The 22,316-nt window shown below is 30.4% G+C and overlaps 2 protein-coding genes across 2 annotated transcripts in view; one reads left to right on the top strand and one right to left on the bottom strand.

Annotated features, from left to right (window-relative positions):
- LOC128201173 (sarcolemmal membrane-associated protein) overlaps positions 1-15,083 on the bottom strand; it is a 31,228-nt gene extending 16,145 nt beyond the window's left edge. Inside the window, exons 1-2 of the mRNA XM_052897276.1 lie at positions 14,445-15,083; positions 5,189-5,305 (exon numbers count right to left, since the gene is read on the bottom strand). Coding sequence (XP_052753236.1) covers positions 5,189-5,305; positions 14,445-14,636 — 309 coding nt within the window. The 5' untranslated portion in view covers positions 14,637-15,083. The remainder of the gene's footprint in view (positions 1-5,188; positions 5,306-14,444) is intronic.
- A 3,042-nt stretch (positions 15,084-18,125) lies between these two features.
- LOC113520489 (lissencephaly-1 homolog) overlaps positions 18,126-22,316 on the top strand; it is a 37,483-nt gene continuing 33,292 nt past the window's right edge. The window contains exons 1-2 of the mRNA XM_026905826.3: positions 18,126-18,281; positions 21,203-21,344. Coding sequence (XP_026761627.1) covers positions 21,307-21,344 — 38 coding nt within the window. The 5' untranslated portion in view covers positions 18,126-18,281; positions 21,203-21,306. The remainder of the gene's footprint in view (positions 18,282-21,202; positions 21,345-22,316) is intronic.

Here is a 22,316-nt window from a genome sequence, read left to right on the forward strand (position 1 = left end):
TAAGATAGATTTTGGTAATCACCATATTGATCAAGCTATAAATACGTATTTTATAATGACTTATCGTTCTTAATTTACAATATTTTATGCATTTATTCTATTAAATCTAAACATCGATAAAGAGTACCTATTCTAACTAAACAATATTAAATTTTATAAGGTAAGTACATAAAACGCATGATTAATCATACAATGAACAATATAACCGATAAGAAAAGTCAACAGTCTAGTAATTTTATTGATGCGTAATAATCTTTATAATACAATGGACACAAATAGTTGTAAAAAAAATCGCAGTATAGGTGACGAGCGGTTAACACTAGGCTCTTAGCACCGATCTATTAATTTGCCAGAAGGTGCTCAGTTTAAAGGTGAAACACGTGTCACAAAACGTCTGTTGACGAAATGGTAATCGGAGATTGTGGCTAATATGGTAGGTTGTTGTAACTTTTGGTAATAATAATAGTAGTCAATCTTCAAATGTTCGCAGTCGTACATATACCAGTAGTAACGGAATTAAACAAAAGAATTCTAATCAAACCAGTGATTTTCAAAAAAATACTATAATATAGCAAAACTGAATGAAATATTGTTTTAAGTGTGAAAGTTGGACGAAGTAATGTACCTATATAGTATAATTATAACCTATTGGTTGTCCAAGTTTTTGTTTATTATTTAATATTAATTATAAATTAATATAATTTTTATAAGCTATCGTTTCTCACTAAATAGAACACACTTTATTAAGACTTCTATTTCACTGAAGACAGTAAAGTATTTTTGCTCGACAAAAGTAATTTTTCAAGATATTAATACAATACAAAAACTAAAATCGCGTTAAAAAGTAATAACGTTACATAAAAAAATTTAATGATATTTTTGTACATTATACAATTTTAAATATATTTTTTTAACAGTCTAAAAATAAAATAGTAATAGATACGTTTATAGCTAGTAAAAAACGCAGGAAAAATAACGTTCAAAGTGATCCTAAAAATACAATAAATCTTACGATTGTGATTTATCAGTTTGAAATTAGGAACTAGATTGATACCCTTCCAATAAAAGATCAAAACCACGTAGTAACTATTATATCATCTGTGATTAAACATAGTCGATCCGAATTCATAAGGATTTACGAGTAGAGTACATTGTTAATGTTACTTGAATAGAAAATGCTAATAGCAGACGCCAGACATTAGGTATTCTGTAGTAACGCATTCTTACTGTGGTTTAAATTAAACAACGAACAGATTTAAATATTTTTTTTGTCTTCGTTATTTAAATGAATATATAAATATATACACATGGGCGCCGGTAGCAGAGTGTAAGACGGTTGCGCCTGCACCCTCCTGTCGGGAAATAAAATACATAGAAAAAATTTATAGCTTTTTTTTAATAAGTTACTGCTTGAATATATTTCAAATCCAAATTTGTTAAAAAAACATACATGTACAAATATTTATATTTTATTAATATCAGTGTGCAAATACAAATGAAAATAATCCCAACGGCGTCTGTGGGAATAATTTTAAATACATTTTCAATTTCGCGTGACATAAAAAATTCAAAACGTTCACTTTTTAATCGGTTGCAAAAAGGAAACTAAATGACACAGTAACACCTTATATAAGAATTAGGTATGACATGACGAGAAAAGGCCCAATAACATCCCACCACAGTATGAATGGACAATTAGCTGAGATTCATTGCCTAATTCTCCTTATTTTTCGTGCGAAAGTTTGTTGACAGCATTGAAATAGTGGTCTCGAAAAAGATAAAAATCATTAAGTATGAGTCGTATATGTGTGGCATGTCACATATACTATTTTACGCGACTTCACCCGTCGTGATGGACACTCACGTTATAATTCTATATATGACGTAACTTGTGACTGTAATTTTTTAAGCAGTAAATAGATAGATCACTCAGTATAGTGTAGATCTATTACTTTTCATATAATTTTAAAAAATTCAAGTAATAAAACTGGTCAGGTGTGAGTCGAACTTACACGCCGAGGGTCCGTACACCGATCGCTAAGAAATAAAATTACCTTTAATGCACACTTCTACTTGTACGAAATAGACACCTAATAGTTGTTATTATTGATATTTCATTTTGTATTTTTTTTTTTATTTTAGTTCATAATTTTGATTAAAAACCGGACCGCATAGTTAAGTCTATTTTTGTAGATATTTTGATAATTACCTACTCAAAAAACGGTAGTAAATAGAAACATCGTTTTATTTTTTCTGTAATATTACATGTTATATGTATTTTTATAAACTGTATTTCGATTTTTTGGCTTCACAAACTTCGGAGATGGAATATTTTTTCTGACACTTTCGATCAAGCATAAATTTAAACTAAGTAGTATAAAAATCAGATATGTACTTTTGTAAACTGTATTTCAGATTTTTTGACTTTACAAACTTCGAACTATTAGCTCTATTTTGAAATTATGGCTACCCCCTTTTAGATCCTTAATAAAAAAATAAAAAATTGTTTAATTATTTCTTCGCAATATATGTGGACCAACAATATATAAAACTATTCGAAATTGCAAATCGATAGTTGTATCTATATATCAGATATAGAGCTGTGACAGCACACGCACAGAGCTTTGCACCTTTTTGATATAGGAGTCTTAAAAAATAGTGACTTAGATGGACTAAGTTTTTTTTAAGTATGTATAAGCACGACAGAAGTTGGAACGCTTAATAAGTGAAACTGCTTATTAATTTTTCAAAGATGGCTATAACAAATATGGATAGGCACTTTTATTGGAAATCAGAGCAATCGTTAGCCTAAAAAACGACATTCATACCAATTAATCCGCTGCTTGTATCCGATACGAATGAATCTATGCATATAAATAGTATTATAACACCCATCCATTATGGCTTAGAGCATTCATACCAAAGTCTGACAACATATTCATTATCCACCAATTAACAATAACGAGCAATTTTCAATATTTCAAACTTTATAAGCGAGATACCTACATTTTTTATTATACAACTTAGAATGGCAAACAAGCTGATGGCCCACCTGATGGAAAGTGGTAACCGTCGCCTATAGACATGAGCAGTACCATGGACATAACAAAATATACTGTTTTACCCATGATACCCCCCATGCGTTGTCATTCCTGAGGACTCAGGTGTTATTCCTCCGTACTCAGTAAATTCACGCCATATCCCACCCTTCAAACCGAAACACAGGCATGCAAACACAACTGCTTTACGATTGAAACACGAATGGGACAGAGGTACCCAAGCAATCGACTTTTGTACAGAGTCTCCCTCTGGTAACATTATACTTAAGATACGAGTTAATAAAAAATCCTATTGTTCATTTATTATTTCTTACTGCACCGGTACCACTTCTACTATTATAAGTGCGGAAGCTTTTGAGGATAGATGCATGTTTGTTACTCTTTCTTATATCTTTGTATCAGATTTGAATCTTTGACAAACAGATTATATATATCCTATCTAAACACAGGATACGTTATACGCTAATTCATATTTCACACACGAGCAAAATATTATTAATGTCAAAAATCGAAACTCAAATGTAATTTGAAAAAACGCAGCCAAATACAAAAATTAAAAATCTCTTATCACTATATTATTAGCAGATTAAATATGGACGTAGTAATTACACATGAGCGATAAACTAGGAATAAGGATACATTAAAAACGACCTTAGGCCCAAAGCAACAATTCGAAACGCATACCAAAGAAACAACCTCCAAATGCGGAGAAGCTGTTTAGTAAACGGAATTAGCATGAGACAATCAGACAACAGAAGCGTACGCTCATAGAAATCGACTGTGGGCGGAAGCGGTGAGAGCCGAGTTGCCGATCTGGGTTCATTCTAGGCCTTAACACGTAACCAGTCCAAGGTTCTTTCATAATTTTAAATGTTTGACGAGTTGATTGTTTGTACGTAACGTGAGTTTAGTGACGACACCGTGAATGAACTATGACGAGTTTAGAAAATTGTAAAACAAGACAACATGAAAGATACGCGTGTGGGTCGCAAAAAATATATTTTGAGTTGCTTTGTACATTATATAGACAGAAACGAGTAATAATATGTTAAAATGAAATGTTAAAATGTTTCTTTAAGACGACTGTGTCAGATATTGTTAGTATATTTGTAAAATTAATATTATTCGTGTACATTAAAATTATATCTAATTAATTGACTTGAACGAACCGACAGACCATTTGATGGGAAACAGCTATCATACTTACTATTAATATAAATGTGATAATTGAATTGTGTCCCACAAAAAAAAATAACTTCAATTATGGTAAAACGAGTTATTTTGTTTTAAAAACTAAACTGCTGAACCGATTTTAATAAAAATTTCTATAGGACCATTTTGTAAGCATATCCTTGCAGATACAAAAAAAACTTTTCCAAATTGGTTTACAACTGGCAGTTATGAGGTAACAAACATAAAAAGATATACAACCAAATTGAGAACCTCCTTTTTTTTGATTTCGATAGAAAATGAATTTATTTGTTACCTTGACAGATATCAACATAGACTTCATTTCATTCTCGTCAATGAATATGTTTTAGTCACACAGATCAAAAGCAACAGGAGAGTCTATGAGTTGCAAGCTTTTTTAAAAGTGTCGTATTTATGAAGTGCAACATGTTTGAAGAATAATTTAAGATTAAAATAATTTAAGTCGGTTTTTTTGTGGAACACAACAAAAAAACTACTTTAATCGTGGCAAAATCAAACACATTGATTAAAAAAATCCAGATATTTGGATTTAAATAATAAATTACTGAACCAATCTTAATAAAATTTCTATGAGATTCATCTGAAAGTATATCCTTTCAGATAGATATAGATAATAATACAAATTTCAAATCGATTTATATCGGACAAAGTTATAAGATAACAAACATAAAAAAACACCACCAAATTGAGAACTTTCTCCTTTTTTGAAATCGATTAAAAAATTACCGTGATACAAAATATTTCTATAAACAAAGCTTCAACAAGATATTAGACCCTACTATCTCGCGCAGACCTAATTGCACATTTGAAACTCCTTCTAGTGTCTTCTTCTCATTTGCATTCCTCGAAACTAATTTCATTACATTTATATTAGTACTTGGAAGTATGATATTTCGCTATCAACAGAGAGTACTTACCACGAGGTAAAAGTGGCCTTTATCATAGTACAGCGTAGCGTGATGCCGCGAGAGCACCCGGCATTCAAATATGGTATTCGTTGGGCTTGGAGTCGCGCGGTAAACGTTCCGGCCGATCTGAAATACAATGGAATTATTTTTAATTTGAAATTTTGTAAAATATATTATATTTCAAACATTATTCTAATCATAGGTAAAACTAATAACAACATATTTTCGTTATTTTGTTATTACATTTATAAATATAAGAATAACAAATTGAAACCTGTTAACAGTATAATCTCATTAAAAACATACATTTAAAATGAGAGCCAAGTTCAATATTACGAATTATGCCATTTCGATTCCGCCATATTAAAAAATTGAGATCTATATGGGTCCTAAGTTCTGTATAGAAAAATCTTAAACTTACTAGTTACAAAAAGTGCAACATTATAAAATGAATTTACATAACAATTTCTTGTTTCTTGGTACTACTACCATGTTTGGTACTTAATAGGATTTTATCAATAAACCAAATGCTAGAAAAGCAATGTATGTATTATAACAACCCAACAGTATGAGTACAGTATAAACAGGACGTACACTAACATGCACATGACTTAATGAAGATAAGTTGATTAGACAAATACAATAAAGCCTGTACATAAAAACTAGACTTGGCTAATTTTTCAAGCTCAAGCTCAATTCAATTCAAGCAAAATTCAATTTTGATAAGCCAAATCTTGAGCTTGAATTATATTTATATCAAAAATGATATAAATATGCATTGTTTAAATAATTGTCTGTTAAAATTTAAAAATGTATAATACCAAGAAATAATAAATTGTTATATAAATTCATTTTATAATATTGCACATTCTTGTAATTTTAAAGATTTTCTACACAGAACTTGGCATCCATATAGACCTCAATTCTTTTTACTGCAGAGTCAAAATGACACATTCGTAATATTGAATTTGGCTCTCATTTCACATTTATGTTTTTGATGAGATACCATTAATTTTTGTACAGAAATTATTAGTATTCATCATTAATACATTGATATTTGCAAAAATACTTAATTTTTTTACTTTTACGCTATATTCGTTATTTTGTTTGTTATTAATTTTGTTTTTCAGCTTATTTTCTATATTTTTTGTACCTTCGAAATATTCGTGAATTCGTTTCCATTCATTATTTTTAATTTTTCTTACGCGTTTTCTGTTTATTTTTAATTTGACCAAGTCGGTGAGATAGAATATATATGTGACAATATATTAACTCATTAGATATCAACAACTATTTGAGCAACATTTATGATATTATGGATTCTAAACAAACTAAGGGTCTTTAATAACTGTGACAAATTTCATGTATATAGGTTATATAAGTTTCGACTTATGAGGAGGTCAATATATATATAATTTAATATTACACTCAGCTGCTACGTCGTCAGTTTTTTTTTTTAACTTGGCTGGACACGCTGCCGCATGTCTAGATATAAATAGCGAAACAAAACTACACGGGGTTTTGTGATTCACATAAAAAAAAATGGTTCTACGGCAATTACTAGTAATGTAGTATTTTTTTTTTAAATAGAATTTTATAATAGAGCTACCAAACTGCAATCCTGCTGCTTTTGTAAGTCGCCAATCAGGTATAACAATGATAATAACATTTATATGTTGTTTTTTTTTCATTTAAGTCTATAGGTAACTCTTGCTATGATTATATAATGAAATTATATGTAGCTGAATATATTTCACTGAATATGGTTAAATTACTCATAGTCATACTCATACAAAAAAAATATGAATAATTAAAATAAAAAAAAACTGAATTATTCAACAATTTACGATGTAACAAATAACAAAACACGTATGTTTCAGATAATGCTGTTACAGAGATACTCAAAGTATGTATCCTGGCTCTTTGAGCACTATGAAGGAAGAGCCATGAAGAGTTAACAAGGGCACGAAGCGGCAGTACAGACCAATCTGGTTTTCACAAAACAGGAATTTTCTTTTCTCTAGAAACTAGATTTACTTATAATCGTAATAAACAATGCACATTTTATTCACAAAAGATAATTTAAAAATAATTATTCGTATTACGATAGTTATAAGGGACATTTGTACAATATTTTTTACTACTTAGAATGGCAAAAAAATCATTGTGCAATGCAAAGCAATTAGCATCATATACGCCCTGAGTGTAGAAAAAAATTGGCAATTAGGAGAAACCTGCAGTCCTGAGAAAAATAATTGAAAAACTTTTCGACTTACATAGCTATGTAAGCCATACATTGTGATTGTTTTCATTTTAGCATTTAGTATTGTACAGATTTTAACTATTAAAATACCTGTTAATGTGCCGTGAATTGAAAAAAGTTTGGGAACCCCTGTGCCCTTGCATAATACCATTGTTGTCGAGTCAAATCACGTTTACATTACTGCGATAATTACTCTAACGCACGCACTCGTTCGTTCACTATTGACTCACTACTCAGTGGAAGCAATAACTATTTTGCAAAACCATGTGGCAACATGTATTAATGCTATCGATAGAATTAATCATCAACTTCTCTAGTAGTATTTAATTTGACAAATTGATGGTACTTTACTCAATTACCTAATAGAAAAATATTACTTTAAAGAACAAATTGATCCCACAGGATCCGAACCTGCATTATTCAGCTATCTGAGTACATTCTTCCCAATCCCATCAATAAAGAAAGTTTTACGCATTTAATACTGTTACTAAAAGCAAAGTCAACATTTTAAGTAATTTCAAAAATAAAATCACTGTTAGTTAATCAAATTATAATTTAAAAAATTGTTCTTTAAAAATTTTTAAATGGAATAATATATACATTTAAAAATAAAAATAAAAAATAATTATAATAAAGCACCCTGACTAATACAACTGTCAAAATAAGTTAAATAGTACCTAAATATTGTTTTTATTTATCCCAGTTAAAAAAAGAGCAAAATATGAGTGTATGGTAAATGCGAGGCTCTTTTAAAACAGCCTATTTGCAACACAAACAAAAAAAAGTAAAATGGCCAAGCATTTAATAACTAGATTATTAATAATTAGTTATTAGTTAAGTTATTGGAGAGTTTAAACTCTCCAATAAAAAGGATGAATTTGTAGCCCTCAGTACGAAATGTGGAGGAAAACACATGTTGGAAGGTATTAAAGAAGGCCTATATTCAGCAGTGGATAGATACAGGTTGCAATGATAAATCATTATTTATTAATAATTATTAAAATTAAAAGATTATTATTAATCTGTAAAATAGACTAATATTTTTATTGTTATCTCGAAAATATAGTTACAGTAGAGCACTTATTATAAACACCGTTTATAGTAACACTATTTATTAAAATTAAAAATTAGTTATTTACTTGCCTGTTCATATTAATTTTGTTACAACTAAATTCACCATTTTCTATTTGCTTTATTCTTTGAAGAAAAAAATGAAACAATAGTCAATACTGGTATGTAGTTACTAATAAATAACCAAACCTTACAATTATTTGCTTATGATATACCTCGATATTCCTATCATAGAACAATGTATAATTATACCGCGCCCAAGTATCTGTCTCACGAGTAATTTACCAATCTTAAAACCTGAATTATTAATCTTAAAGGCACCCTTCGTATATGATAAGGGAACTTTGAGCACAATAATATACCCACAAAGTAGCGACAAAGTTTGAAAGGTAATTATAGCATTGTACTATTAATATAGTTATGAAATTATAGCATACCTATTGTATTAAAAATCCATTGTGAACTGAGTATAGTTAAGTACTGTAGTGTAGTAACCATTATAGTAAGTGTTTATAATAAGTGCTCTACTGTAACTATCTTTTGGCGATAACAAAAAAAAATAATCTATTTTACAGATTAATAATAATCTTTGATATAACTATTTAGTATGAATATGTATCAGTTTCACAATGAAGAAGAAACGCCGAAGATCTTAATATGTGACTGTAGCACACTCATATATAAACAATATATCTGCTTTAAAAAATACACATATCTTAAGGAGATGAAAAACATCACTACCTAGAATATCTTAAAATTGCTATCACTGATATGAGTTAGCAGCAAACTTTAAAGAAAGGGGTCGTAATGTCACAGGTTTTTCGACTTGACAAAGCCTATTTCTCAATAATAATAATGTATCAGTTTGAACAGAAGATATTACACATAGCCTTTTTAGTAACAATAGGAGCTGGTTAAACCACTTAAAGATACCACGTAAATAGTAGCCAACTATTTGTTTAATGGACACGAGTCAATATGAAAAAAATCACAATTTGTCTAGTCATCTAGTACGAATCACGTCTAACAACAAAGTTAGCAATCGGTAGGAATATAGTTTCCTGTTCAACCATAAAAAACTGATAGGAACGCACTTCCGGCACTAGTACGCGCAACAGATGGGTGAACAGAAATAGCATAAATTAATCTCATTAAATTTAATTGCCAGTGCACAATTGTGACCGTCTCAAGCACCTCGGGTCAGGCTGAGTCACGCATGTACGCACCCTGGCCCGACATGTACTATGGTGCACGCCTGGATTGCATACAAAGTATCGCAGTGTGAGCATCAGACGCAATTTAAATGTCGCCAGAGAATAATATACACTTTATATGCAATAAGTATGTATATTCAAGGAGAAAAGGGATTATTAGTAATGAGGTCTAATAGCCCTATTGCTAGCAATATACCCCTTTCAGGTCGACCTCCACGCGGTGACCCTGGAAACCATCATGGCTAATTCTTGTCGAATTCATCATGGTGACCTGCACTCATTCTCACCTATCATCTACTGGTGCCTGGTCGATTCCATTTTCATTCATTATCACCCATTAAAAAAAACAATATGTATATTCAAAATGTATTGAACTAACTAAACCCAAATAATAATCCAATAAAATGTATGAAATACCATTAGAATTTGTTATAAATAAACAAATAGGTATTAATTAATAATATACCAGAGATTTTGTGCAAAATTCGTCCGCTTGAACACCTTTGTTCCACCCGTGTTTCTACCATGAATCTGATATGCATGCATGACTGGTTTTCAGTGTGAAATATGGCAGTAAAATTACAGGGTACAAAGGCGTTACACCATAGTCAGTGGAAATGACAACAGGTGAAAAGGTAAAAAAAATATGTAAGCTTGTTTGGCATTCCAAATTGCATAAAAAAAAAAAATCTTTTAATGTATGGATAACATAAATTATAAAAGTAATAGAAGCAAGAGGAGTAGGTACCTATATAGAGAAACTGGTTTTTTATGCAACTAGGAATAGCACAGCAAAATGTTGACAGACAACCCGTGTTGTAAAAAAGTAATCTAACGGTATGTTACCCTTTTTCAAATTCAAATCATCTTTATTCAAATAGGTTTGTTTACAAGCATTTTTATATTGTATTTTTTATTAATCTACTGTAGCATCTAGAATATTGTTATATGCTCAGAAGAAACCTTAACAAACTCTTTTAAATCTTTGTTCACATTTTATTTAGTATATATAAATATACTGTCTAAAATTACATAGGCATTGCTTATGCATGATCGACTAATGCCATGCTATGTTTGTCATTCAAATAATCATTTAATGTGTAATAAATATGCTTTCATTCCTACTGATATAAACAGCACAATGGATATTACACAGTATTTTTTATGCAACTTAGAATGGAAAACAAGCTGACGGCCCATAGCTCTGATGGAAAGTGATAACCGTCGCCTATAGACATGAGCAATACCATGGACATAACAGAATTTACTGTTTCGCCCATGATACCCCCATGCATTGCCATTCCTAAGGAGTCAGGTGTTATTCCTCTGTGCTGCTGTACTGAAACACAGCCATGCAAACACAATTGTTTTACAGTAGAAACAAGAATGGGGCAGAAGTGCCCAAGCAAATGACTTTCGTACAAAGTCTCCCTCTGGTAAAGATTTAATGTAATATAAATTGGACTCTCTTTTCTGTGATTAGACTCTTATTTGGACCATTGTGCATATGAGTTATGGCTAGCCCAGCTTCGCTCAAAAGCACAGAACCTTCCTAGAATTTTCACAGGCTTCATGGAGAGACCTCACCATTCCAACTATTTCTAAACATTGAAAGGCCACAGCTTTACATTACAGGATTATGTGAACAGCTGTTTCTTCGGCGTTAAGAGAACCTCAACATAGAGGCTGTCTGTGGCTCCTATTGTGTATGTTTGTTTAATAGGCAATAGCCCGTTATTGTATCTATGATTATTATAAGTGGATATCACAGAATATCCTATAATATTAATTACTTAATTAATTTTTTTTCTAATATTAACTTTATTGTTCTTTTTTATCTCCTACTATTAATTATTGTTTTTTATTTTTATTTTCGGATTATGTAATTTTAGTGGAATTTTGTTTAATTATTATTTAAACACATATCAGTTGGGGGCCTGGTGATCTGCACTATAGGTCTTAACCTATTACAGACACCAGCTCCTCACAGCAGAGTTCCATATTATTTTTATTTTATTTTATCCTAAATACCTATGTGTAAATTTAAGGAGACATTAATAAAAATATTATTATTATTATTATATAAGTTTCACAGCACTTTTTATGTATTGCCATTTCTAGTAAGGTACACTATGGTATTTTGTCATATCCCACTCATCAAACCAATACACAGCCATACAAGGACAATTATTTGATGGCAGCAACTGGAACAGAGATACCAATGTGGGGATAACTTTGTACAAATTCTCCCTCTAATCTGTTATAAAATATTAAAAAGTCTTCTTCTTCCTACCCATATCCCAATTATTATATGGGGTTGGCGTAATATATTTTTATCCATATCACAAAAAGATTTGGCTTAGTTTTAAGACCAGCTGCCTGCCTGATGTCAACCCTATTTGGGAATGCATTTATAATTTCCACTACCTACAGTATAGAGGAAAGAATTGAGGAAAAAAGGAAGAGAATGTCGGCAATGCTTAAAGGAAATTGGTAAACAAGAAATTGGTGAATAAGGGACTTATGTGGGAAAGTAAAAGGGAGGGGGGACACTGCAATTGTGGAAAGGACTGGGACACTGCAGCAGCTCGGAAGGCCGGGATCGTATACCTATATGCCCTTATTCTAGAATTGGACAGATTTCTAGAGAACACCTCTGATGCTAAATAGTGAAAAGTATACTTTAATATTAAAAAGAGGCCTCATGAGACTGATGTATTGTTATGTTAAAATTGTTCAAGTATATCCTCTTCAAAATGATAGATATTGATATTTTATGATAATGTCACACAAAGATTACTATCAAAACAATATTGATAAGAGTATGTATATATTTACCTTGCTTTATAGTGACTGAAGAGGTGAATTGACAGTTCATTGCTATGTAAATAGGAACTTGTAATTGGAAAAGCAAAAAACCGGTTTTGTTAAAACAGTAACTTCATACCCATGCTTCAATTTTAATGTCAAAGCCAGATATGAAAGAAAAAATATTATCATACTAAAGTGAATAGTTACTATAAAGGTACTATTTACACACTTCTATCATAGATACCAAATTAATATCTTTTACTAAACAATCAAATGTAAATGTTTTGGTAATATAAACCATAAAAAACATATATGTAAGAATTTGCCCAAATTTTATAAATACAAAGGTGATCCTTATTTTTTTTTTTCAAATATTTTATATTCATTTAATAAAGCATGTCAAATGCATTAGAGGTTTACACATGAAAATATTCTTGAAATTCATGTTGTGAAACTAGTTACATGTAAAATGACTAGTACATGTAAATAATAACAATGTAAATTGACCAAAATTAAAATTAAAATGTTTATATTGAACATTTAACAAATTAGGTACTTCAAATTCTTTATTTTTAAATTGTTGTTAATAATATGATCATAAGCACAATTTATTTAAATTTTCTTTTACACACAATTTATAACAATAAATTGAACTTTAAAATAATGTATTAGTTAAGTAGGCATGTAAAATAATAATAGTAAAAACAAATTATTTACAGAAGATTGTTCCAATTTATACCTAGTTGAAAGTTATTGTACCTAAAAGAATCAAACAAGAATCAGAGTTTATCTGTTGATATCATAATGTATATAAATTACCATAAGATCAGTTTGTGGCATTAAATAAGGACAAGAAGGTATTGCTATTTTCAGATATTGTTATTAAAACGAAATTTGAGTACTGAAAATAAGTTTAAATTTATATATTTAACAAAAAATAAAACAAAAAATATGTATAAAAATTATTGAACAGAAAATTATTTATGCATATTTGATGCCCACCAAGAAGCAGTTAAAGATAGACACATTGCTAATAAAGGTTTATTATTAATTAGGCAAATTTAGAAAATGAACTTTTTTAACTCTGTTAATTTTAAGTTTTCTGGATAGCGCACTCAACTATTAGTTAATTGATCTCATAGTATAATATCTATATATACTTGGCTTTCAAACTACAATCAGTTCTTACACTTGAAATATGTAGGTAAATTACTTTCTCAAAATTAGTTATTGAGAAACAAGGCAGACAAAACATAATAATGTCTATTGGACAATCCATATTAGTAGGATTCCCTGTTATAAATAAAACTACTTGGTTTATTTTTTTGTTACCACTTGGTGCCTTTATAGCTTAACCAGTCACATAAAATTTAATATACATTTAAGATATATAAAGACATAAGCTGCTATTTATCCTAGTTAATTAAAATATTTGTCATGTGAACAAAGTTATGAATGAAAACTAGTAATTCATACCTTTTTATTCTAGCTATTTTGCACTGTTAATTTAATAAAAAATATATATCAAGATTGTTTTATGGTATATGTGAAGTATCTATAAAAATCAGATTACAGGATATTGTTTTATAGTCAGTGATTAGGTAGCATTTTTATTACTATTACACAAAATATCCAAATCTTATATGAGCTCAATTTTAATGAATTTCCAAAACAGTTACCGAATATACAACATAACTCACATCCTCTCTTAATTGTAGTGAGCTGACGAACAACTAAATTCTAGAGATTTTTTACATAAAAATATCCTTTTATTAAGAACAAATATTTATTTATTAAAACTTATTCATAACAATTAAAATTGTAAACATTCAAAATATTATTCCTGAATGGGTATTATTTGCTAATTTGCAAAAGTGGTAAGATAGTGGTAAATATGGCATCTTACCTTCACTGGCTGTTCCAAAGTTACGCGCCTCTCCTCAAACGGCAACGAATTTGAATGGGGAATGAAAATTGCTCTGGGTACCCCCACATCTTGGTTATTAGGTGGCTCTGGCCCAGGGGTCCAGTTATAATCCATGTTCTTGATAGTGTTGTTCATTTGAGGTTTGACCTTCTTACTCTTTGCTATCACCATCGCACACACTGCCCCCGGGAGTCAGTGCACATACCTCGTATAAGAAAGAACGAGCGGCACATAGATGATCGAATTAGTCTATTCACTTGTAGGTGAAAGGTGAACACAATTCACTGCCATCTTGAGGGGCAAACATTATTATTTCTAAAGACGATTATGTGTTGTAGATATCCCAACGCTTATGCAAACGCAAACACCATTATTTATGAAACTTGATTCCTTTCGTCTACGTATCGTATCGACAATTATAAAATATCAAAATTTGGAAGAAATATATCAAAACCTAATATCTAATATTTAAGACTTCGAGTAAACGAAATTATCAATTTACAATTGCCCAAAATATATTAGATTAAATTATATTTAGGGCGTTAATTGAAATAATCATCGGAGGAACTTACGAAATGGGCGCAAGAATCGGACATTTGTTTTGTTGAATAGGTATGTCTCGTTGTTCATCTGTTAAATGGGTATTTTATTAGGTACATTAAATAAGAATAAATACTGCCACAGTAAAAAAATCTATTGTAGAGATATTTAAACCTATTTACCTGTGATTCGAAGTGATTTTTTAACAGATATAAAGCCATTAACAAAACAGACAACTGGATATGAATATTTTTATTCTTATTTAGGGTTATTTAGAATAAAAACAGGTAAACACACGACTTTAAAATTTTAGAACTTAATAGTTCGTAAGCAATGGCGTCGACTTAAATCATTAAAAGAAATAAACATCTATTAATTAATAGATTATAAAGCACAAATGGAACTATTCCTTCATCTTTGTCTTATAAGCGATTAACACGGAACCCTAAAAATAGGTGCTAGACTTAAGTCGCTTGACCGTCCATAAATGCTATAAAATACTTTATGACAGTAAGATAGTAGTTGCCATGCTTGGCAGGCCAGTCGACAACGGGAGTTAAGATTTTAGTGATGTTTTAAGAAAAATGCTGCTGCCCATCCCTCGATATTATTCCCTTAGTCACCTCTTACAACACCCGCGGAAATTATAAAATATCACCAGTTTAGAAATATCTAATATTTAAGATTATAAATATTAACTATTTCTTGAGTATTACCTAATAATTGTTTTCTATGACTGTAAAATGATAAATTTAGATCAAATTATGTACAACATAAATGTTATAAATTATCTATATAGATTTGTAGGTACATAGGTTTAAAGATATATACCTATAAATATTTTGTTAATACTTTTTCACCATCCAATCTCGTTATTTTCTTTTTTATTGTTAGTAAAATAAACAAGCAAACGGTCCACCAGATAAGTAACAACTGCTGTCACCTATGAAAACTTGCAACACGAGGGTTGCCTATGTATTATTGGCCTTTTAAATGTTTGTACATTTTTAGAAATCGTACAACTATTTAATAGGCCTATATTGTAGTTTGAAGGAATAACTACGAAGGGAGTCTATTTCACAAATTGTATAAGGTAAATAAGAACGACTTGACGCGTAATGGTAGTGTGCCACGTGCCAAAAAACCTCAATAAAGCCCAATTTTATAGCGAGCGAAAGTTAGGTTGGTAAAAAAATGATTAGGGAACTAGACAGTGTAATTCCTTGAAACACTTCACATTGTATAAAGGTGAAAGGAATTGATATTTGGGTGCTCTTGCCTAAAGTTAAGAGCAGTACTCTATATGTGCACGAATTTAGACTTCATGAAGTAGAAGCCAATACTGAGGAGTTAAATACGCTTTCGTTTGTTTTAACATCTCAAGGTTTTTAGAAGCCGATTGCAATTTTTTCCACTAAATGACCCCTGATTAGAAGTCGCTCGCACACACCTTACTCCTACCCATTCTTGATTATGCCGACTCATGTTATTTAGACCTCACCGAAGAGCAATTAAACCGTTCAAATCTAACACCTAATGCCGACTCATGTTATTTAGACCTCACCGAAGAGCAATTAATGACCCCTGATTAGTATCCGCTTCATATTTGGCTTTAAATATGATAATCCTAAGATCCGTTTTCTTAATGCTTTTAAAGACTTTAGAAAAAGTGTACTAGACTAATCTGTTTATGAAGACTTTTTAAGCTGTAAAAAATATGTAAAATAATTAAGTAATTATGTTTACCACAGTGGACACAAAAGTCGCCATGCCATCTATAATGTTTACTGAACTTTTTACTTTACTATAGGTACTAAACAGGTTTGCGAATACAACTATGAAAATTACATCTAATTTGGCGCAGTAGTTTTTGCGTGATGCCAGACCAAACATATATACAAAGACAGAGAGGTAATTTTTTTTAATTATTGTTTAGCTTTTTTATTATGTACCTCACAAATTATTTTTTCTTAAATACTCATCGTATATATATCATTACATACATATCATAATCTGGACAGAGAGGTAATTTTTTTTAATTATTGTTTAGCTTTTTTATTTAATTTATTTTATAAGTACTCATCGTATATATAATAATATCATAATCTGGTTAAAAATTTATTTTATAAGTAAATAAGGTGTTCAGCTATTGTAGGTACTAAATATAAAGAGGAAAGTTCGATTTGTTATACGTTTGTAATCGACGAATATATTTTAAAAATTCTTTGCCTTATCGAAAACTACATTATTAGTTAATAACATAGGCTATATTTTAATAAAAAAATTGTACTAAGTGAAGATTTTTCCTTTGAATCCTTAAACTGTGGAATCAGCTTCTTGTCAAGATTTTCCCTAGAGACTAAACTAAAGAATATAGGATCCTTAAATAGGGATATATTAAGGTTTTTTCAGGGTCGGCAACGCGTATATGACTACCCTAGTGTTGAGGAGGAAAGGGACTATCAAACGCAGACTAAGGTCTCAATTGCTAGCAATACACACAACCAGATTATTATTAGATAGGCTATATATTTGTTTGCCACCATCGTGATATAAAAGAAATAATTACTTGTTCCTCATGGTAGTGTATCTCGATTTTTAATTGCATAATATTTAAATTAATTTATTTAAATTTATTAGAATTAAAATATAACAATTCCTAAATTGGTATTCAATATTACAATAGCCTTTAAACCACCTGCAGGTGGCTCTGGATCATTCCTTAGGACAGTCTATGGGAAAGACCTATTATTGAGTAATGGACAGATAACGACTGATATGATCATGATGATGATGAATTATATTGGTACGGTAATTTTATGATATAGAGCGATGTAGTTGTCATTAAAAAACACCTTCTATAGAGATGTTCTCCACATTATCGCTGAGTGTTCAAAAAAAACCGGCGTTAAACGGTAAAAACTGTATCACTATATTGTCGCTAACCTTTTTATTCTCCTTAAACTTCCATTAGCAGTATCTCTTTTTAACAACGAGTGTTGCCATAGTCTCCTCATAAGTTTTAATGTAGATGGCGCTAACTCAAAGATTGAATAATCACTAAATTCGTTAGTTTATTCGTTCATCTGTACTACTATACAGCTAAGTTTCATTCGATGGATGGAGTGAACTGAAATGAACTAAATTGACTATCCTGCCAGCCAAAGTGAGCCACTGCATCGAAAACGGTTTCTGCCTTGAGTCTTGTGTGAATTGTGTGCTCGTGTGTGATATTTATTTCGAACCTTAGTGCCGTTTTAAGTGTTTTTGTGTTTTGTGAGTATTTATTACAAATATATTCTTGTCAAATTCGTTTATATAACAGTATCTCCAATATTTTCAGTTGATTCCATGATCTTTTATGTGTTCAATATGGCCGTTCTTTTAGATTATTTGAACTTTTTCTGATGACTAATTTGTAAAATATCAATTTTCCCAATATTCCATAAATTCCTTCATATTATGTTGGTGAATTTTTACAGTTTACACATTTCGTTGATGTGGCAATTGACAGTAACCCTATTGGATTTGACGTTTAATTTCTGACTCATTTTTCTGCAGTGCTCCCTTCTTTTTATTGTTTTTGCGCATGATTATTTCTAAAGATATAAAACACTTTTTAGAAGTTGTTAGTTAATACTCCTGCAAAATTAATAAAGCTGCTATAATATTTAAGTGCTTATTAAAATGAAATACTTATTGTCAATAATATTCAAAACAATCTTATTGGTTGTATTTTGAAAACTATTCCACTTTGATCGATATTTATTTGTATAACATCGTTTTCAATAACTTAAAAATATGCAGTAATGTGTTAAAAGCCAAAAACATTACACATATTCAAATATGTATATATATACTATAATAGTAAAAATTGTGCATATTATTCATTAAAAATAATATTATTACATTATTTAAACTCATTCTTTATCTACTGATAAATTCAACATAATATTCCTCCCCATATGTTATGCTTATTAATATCATAAATCTGAAATAGATATTGTTTATTTCTTAACAGCTCAACTAATCACCATATAATTTGTCATACAAGTACTATTTTGGATGAAGAAGAACAAATAGCCACACATACAGAGACAGAATAATCTGTTATGTCTATGGTACTACTTATGTTTATAAGCAACATTTACCATTTTCAATCAGATGACCCATCAGCTTGTTTATTACTATAAGTACATAAAAAATATGAAGTTTACTTTTTATCTGGATCAATCAACAGGTATATGCTGTTCACACAGATAAAGTTGCAAATAAAAACTAGTCCTGTAATAAGTAGGGATTATAAAGCTTACATTTATATTGTTGCTCTTTTCATAGGTGAGTTTAATTTGTTGTTAATTTATAATGATGAATTTTTAAGTTTTATAATGCTAAACAACACTTAAGAATCATTTTTAGGCTATAAATAGCTATATAAATCAGTACTAACATAAAATTATTTTATATTTTTGATAGCTATTTAATACCATATATAATCTGTGTGTACTGCAAACTCCTGTGCAACATATTATATGTAACTTAAAATATTAAATTATTAATTGTAAAAGAATATATTGAATAGCTTTTAATCAAATCTTAAAATATGAATATCACCTTAATTGTTTAATAATTTCTTCGGAGCATATTTTTTGTATAATAAGCAGTCCATTACTGACATCACATTATTGATTTTTATCTGTGACTTCAATTAAGTCATTGGAATGCATTGATTGACCAGACTATAAAATGTCCTTCTTCATTCCAAATACTATAAATATGTCAAACATAATCTTTAGTTGAGCAAATTAAGGTGCTAAACAAAAGGCTTTAAACAAAGTCCTGTTCCTATTCATAGTATTATTGGATTTTTACCTAAATTTATTTCATTTAATGCATGCTATACAATTTGCAATCCTTACATTATTTACTATTTAGAATATTAGGTGCTATACGAGAGACTAATATTATAAATATAAATTATAGATAGTGTTAAGTGTTTGATACAATATTAATAAATACTCCGGTATTATAAAGAATGATAATTTTATTTTTACCAATAATTCATAAACAACAAAAGATATTTCAGTTAAATATGTTACACAAAATAGATCACATCCCCTAGATTAATGCATATGATACTACCCTTTTTTATATTATAAATGTGGTAGTGGAGGCTAATTTATATTTCACTCACAGTAACAAAGTTGTGGATAAAAATTAGACCTAAATTAATTAATTATAATTAGCTATCTGCTAATTCTCAAAGTAAATATATATATATATCAATCATATAAAGAAATATTCTCATATAATATTTCTTTTTGCAAAGTTACCAAAATAAAGTTACCCTTGACATGGAAGCCATATATAGTTTTATTAGTCAGCTTGAATTACATGCATATTATCTTCAAAATTAAGTGAAACCTTGCAATTGCCATTTCAATAATAAGTTCACCATATTGCATACAAGTGTATAATAGTAAAAAGTTTAAGTTAGACACACCTGTTATAACTTCTTAGTCATATTATTTTTTAGTCAAATATAAATATATTTACACCTAAAGAATTTTGTGTCCTTTAGCAGGCAATTAAACCTTGTCACACTCAATGTAATTTGTCATTATTATTACTAACCTGGTATATCTCAAGCCTTTAACAGAAACAAACCTACATTTCCTCTATGTTCATAATTATTTATTTTTTATCACTAATCAATTAAATTTAAAGAAATATTTTAATAACTTAGTATAGTATTATCTGTTGATCTTTGGCACATATATATATAACTCTGACATGTGTAGGCCACATTTGTATGTAATAATTTGTGGAAGAGGCAGGGCATATTTCTTTATGATGCTATGCTTTTTGTAGTCATGAATTTCCAAAAAATATCACATATAAGTTATACATTTGTTTGTATTAATAAAAATGGATCATAGATATCTGTAATAAAAAAAATATATTAATATAATAAAATAATAATAACTCCAATATAAAGCAATATATTATTGCTTTATATTTGAGGTAGATGAAGCAAGTCTCTCATTTTTTAAATATAATAATTAAAAATCGCGTAAATCGAGACTAAATGCAGTTAGAATCTAATATTTATTTAATTACGAGTCAGTGCATTAAACGGTGGTTGAGACGGAGCAGCGTTTCACATGTTATCATAGGATGTGTGTTTTGTTGCACAGGTGTGATAATGGCCACGGTGCTCCCGCCGTCGCCCGCGTGAACAAGTAAGACTCTAGTGCAGTGAACCTCCCGGGCCCGCCGCCTCAAGCGTCACCCGATCACAATGAAAATGGTGTTGTCTCAACGGCAACGAGAGGAGCTGTATGTATTTATTTTATTGGTATTTATATTATTGGTTTTAGAGAAAACTGAAGTCAGACTCAAAGTAGTTTCGTATAACATATTTTCCATTCGTTACAAGTTTTGGAGCATAGTTTCAATGGCGGCTGCAGTAGAATAAAGAGCAAGAGATAGAAAAGGTTTAAACCAAAAGAAACAACGTACAACATTATTTGTAAATGTAGTCTAGCTGCGAAAGATTTGCTTAGTCTAACTTCATTGAAGTTAACCAAACATGAAAACAGTAAATATAAAAAATTTAAACATTCCGAAATAAAAAAAAAATTTCAATATATACGAGGTCTGTCCGGAAAATGTTCTGGAATAGTGGGGAGGCCAGGTAAGCGCAGGATATGTCCCTAACAATCAGTTCTGGTCTGACCGCCGTGCGGTGCGAACTGGCTTGTCAATCTGTGAAGTTACCTCTTAACGAAAATGGAGCCCGCTTCCGTTGAAGAGCAGCGCGTCGTAATCAAGTTTCTCTCGAAACTCGGCAAGAATGGCCGTGAAATTTTTGCCGATCTCAGAACAGTTTATGGGGATGATGCTGTGAAGGAACCAACCGTCCACAAGTGGCTAAAAAGATTCAGAGAGGGCCGAGAAAGCGTTCAAGATGACCCACGTTCAGGACGTCCTTCCACTTCACATTCCGACGAAAACGTGGAAAGAATTCGAACTTGTGTTAATGGGGACCGTCGTTTAACGGTCAGACAGGTGGCTGAAGAGCTTAATTTGGGCAAAACCGTGGTCCACGAAATTCTAAGAAACGAACTTCAAATGAAAAAAATTTGCGCCAAGATCGTTCCGTGAGTTTTTGAGTAAAAATTCCATTACGGTGACCGAACAATTCGCCGGATTTGGCCCCGTGTGACTTCTTCTTGTTCCCAAAAACCAAAACTTCGGGGGCGGCATTTGGGGGACATAAATGAGATAAAAAAAGCTACGACGGGGCAG

The sequence above is a fragment of the Galleria mellonella genome, unplaced genomic scaffold, assembly GCF_026898425.1.
Source record: "Galleria mellonella isolate WM207_F2 unplaced genomic scaffold, CSIRO_AGI_GalMel_v1 utg36, whole genome shotgun sequence".
Lineage (NCBI taxonomy): Eukaryota > Metazoa > Arthropoda > Insecta > Lepidoptera > Pyralidae > Galleria > Galleria mellonella.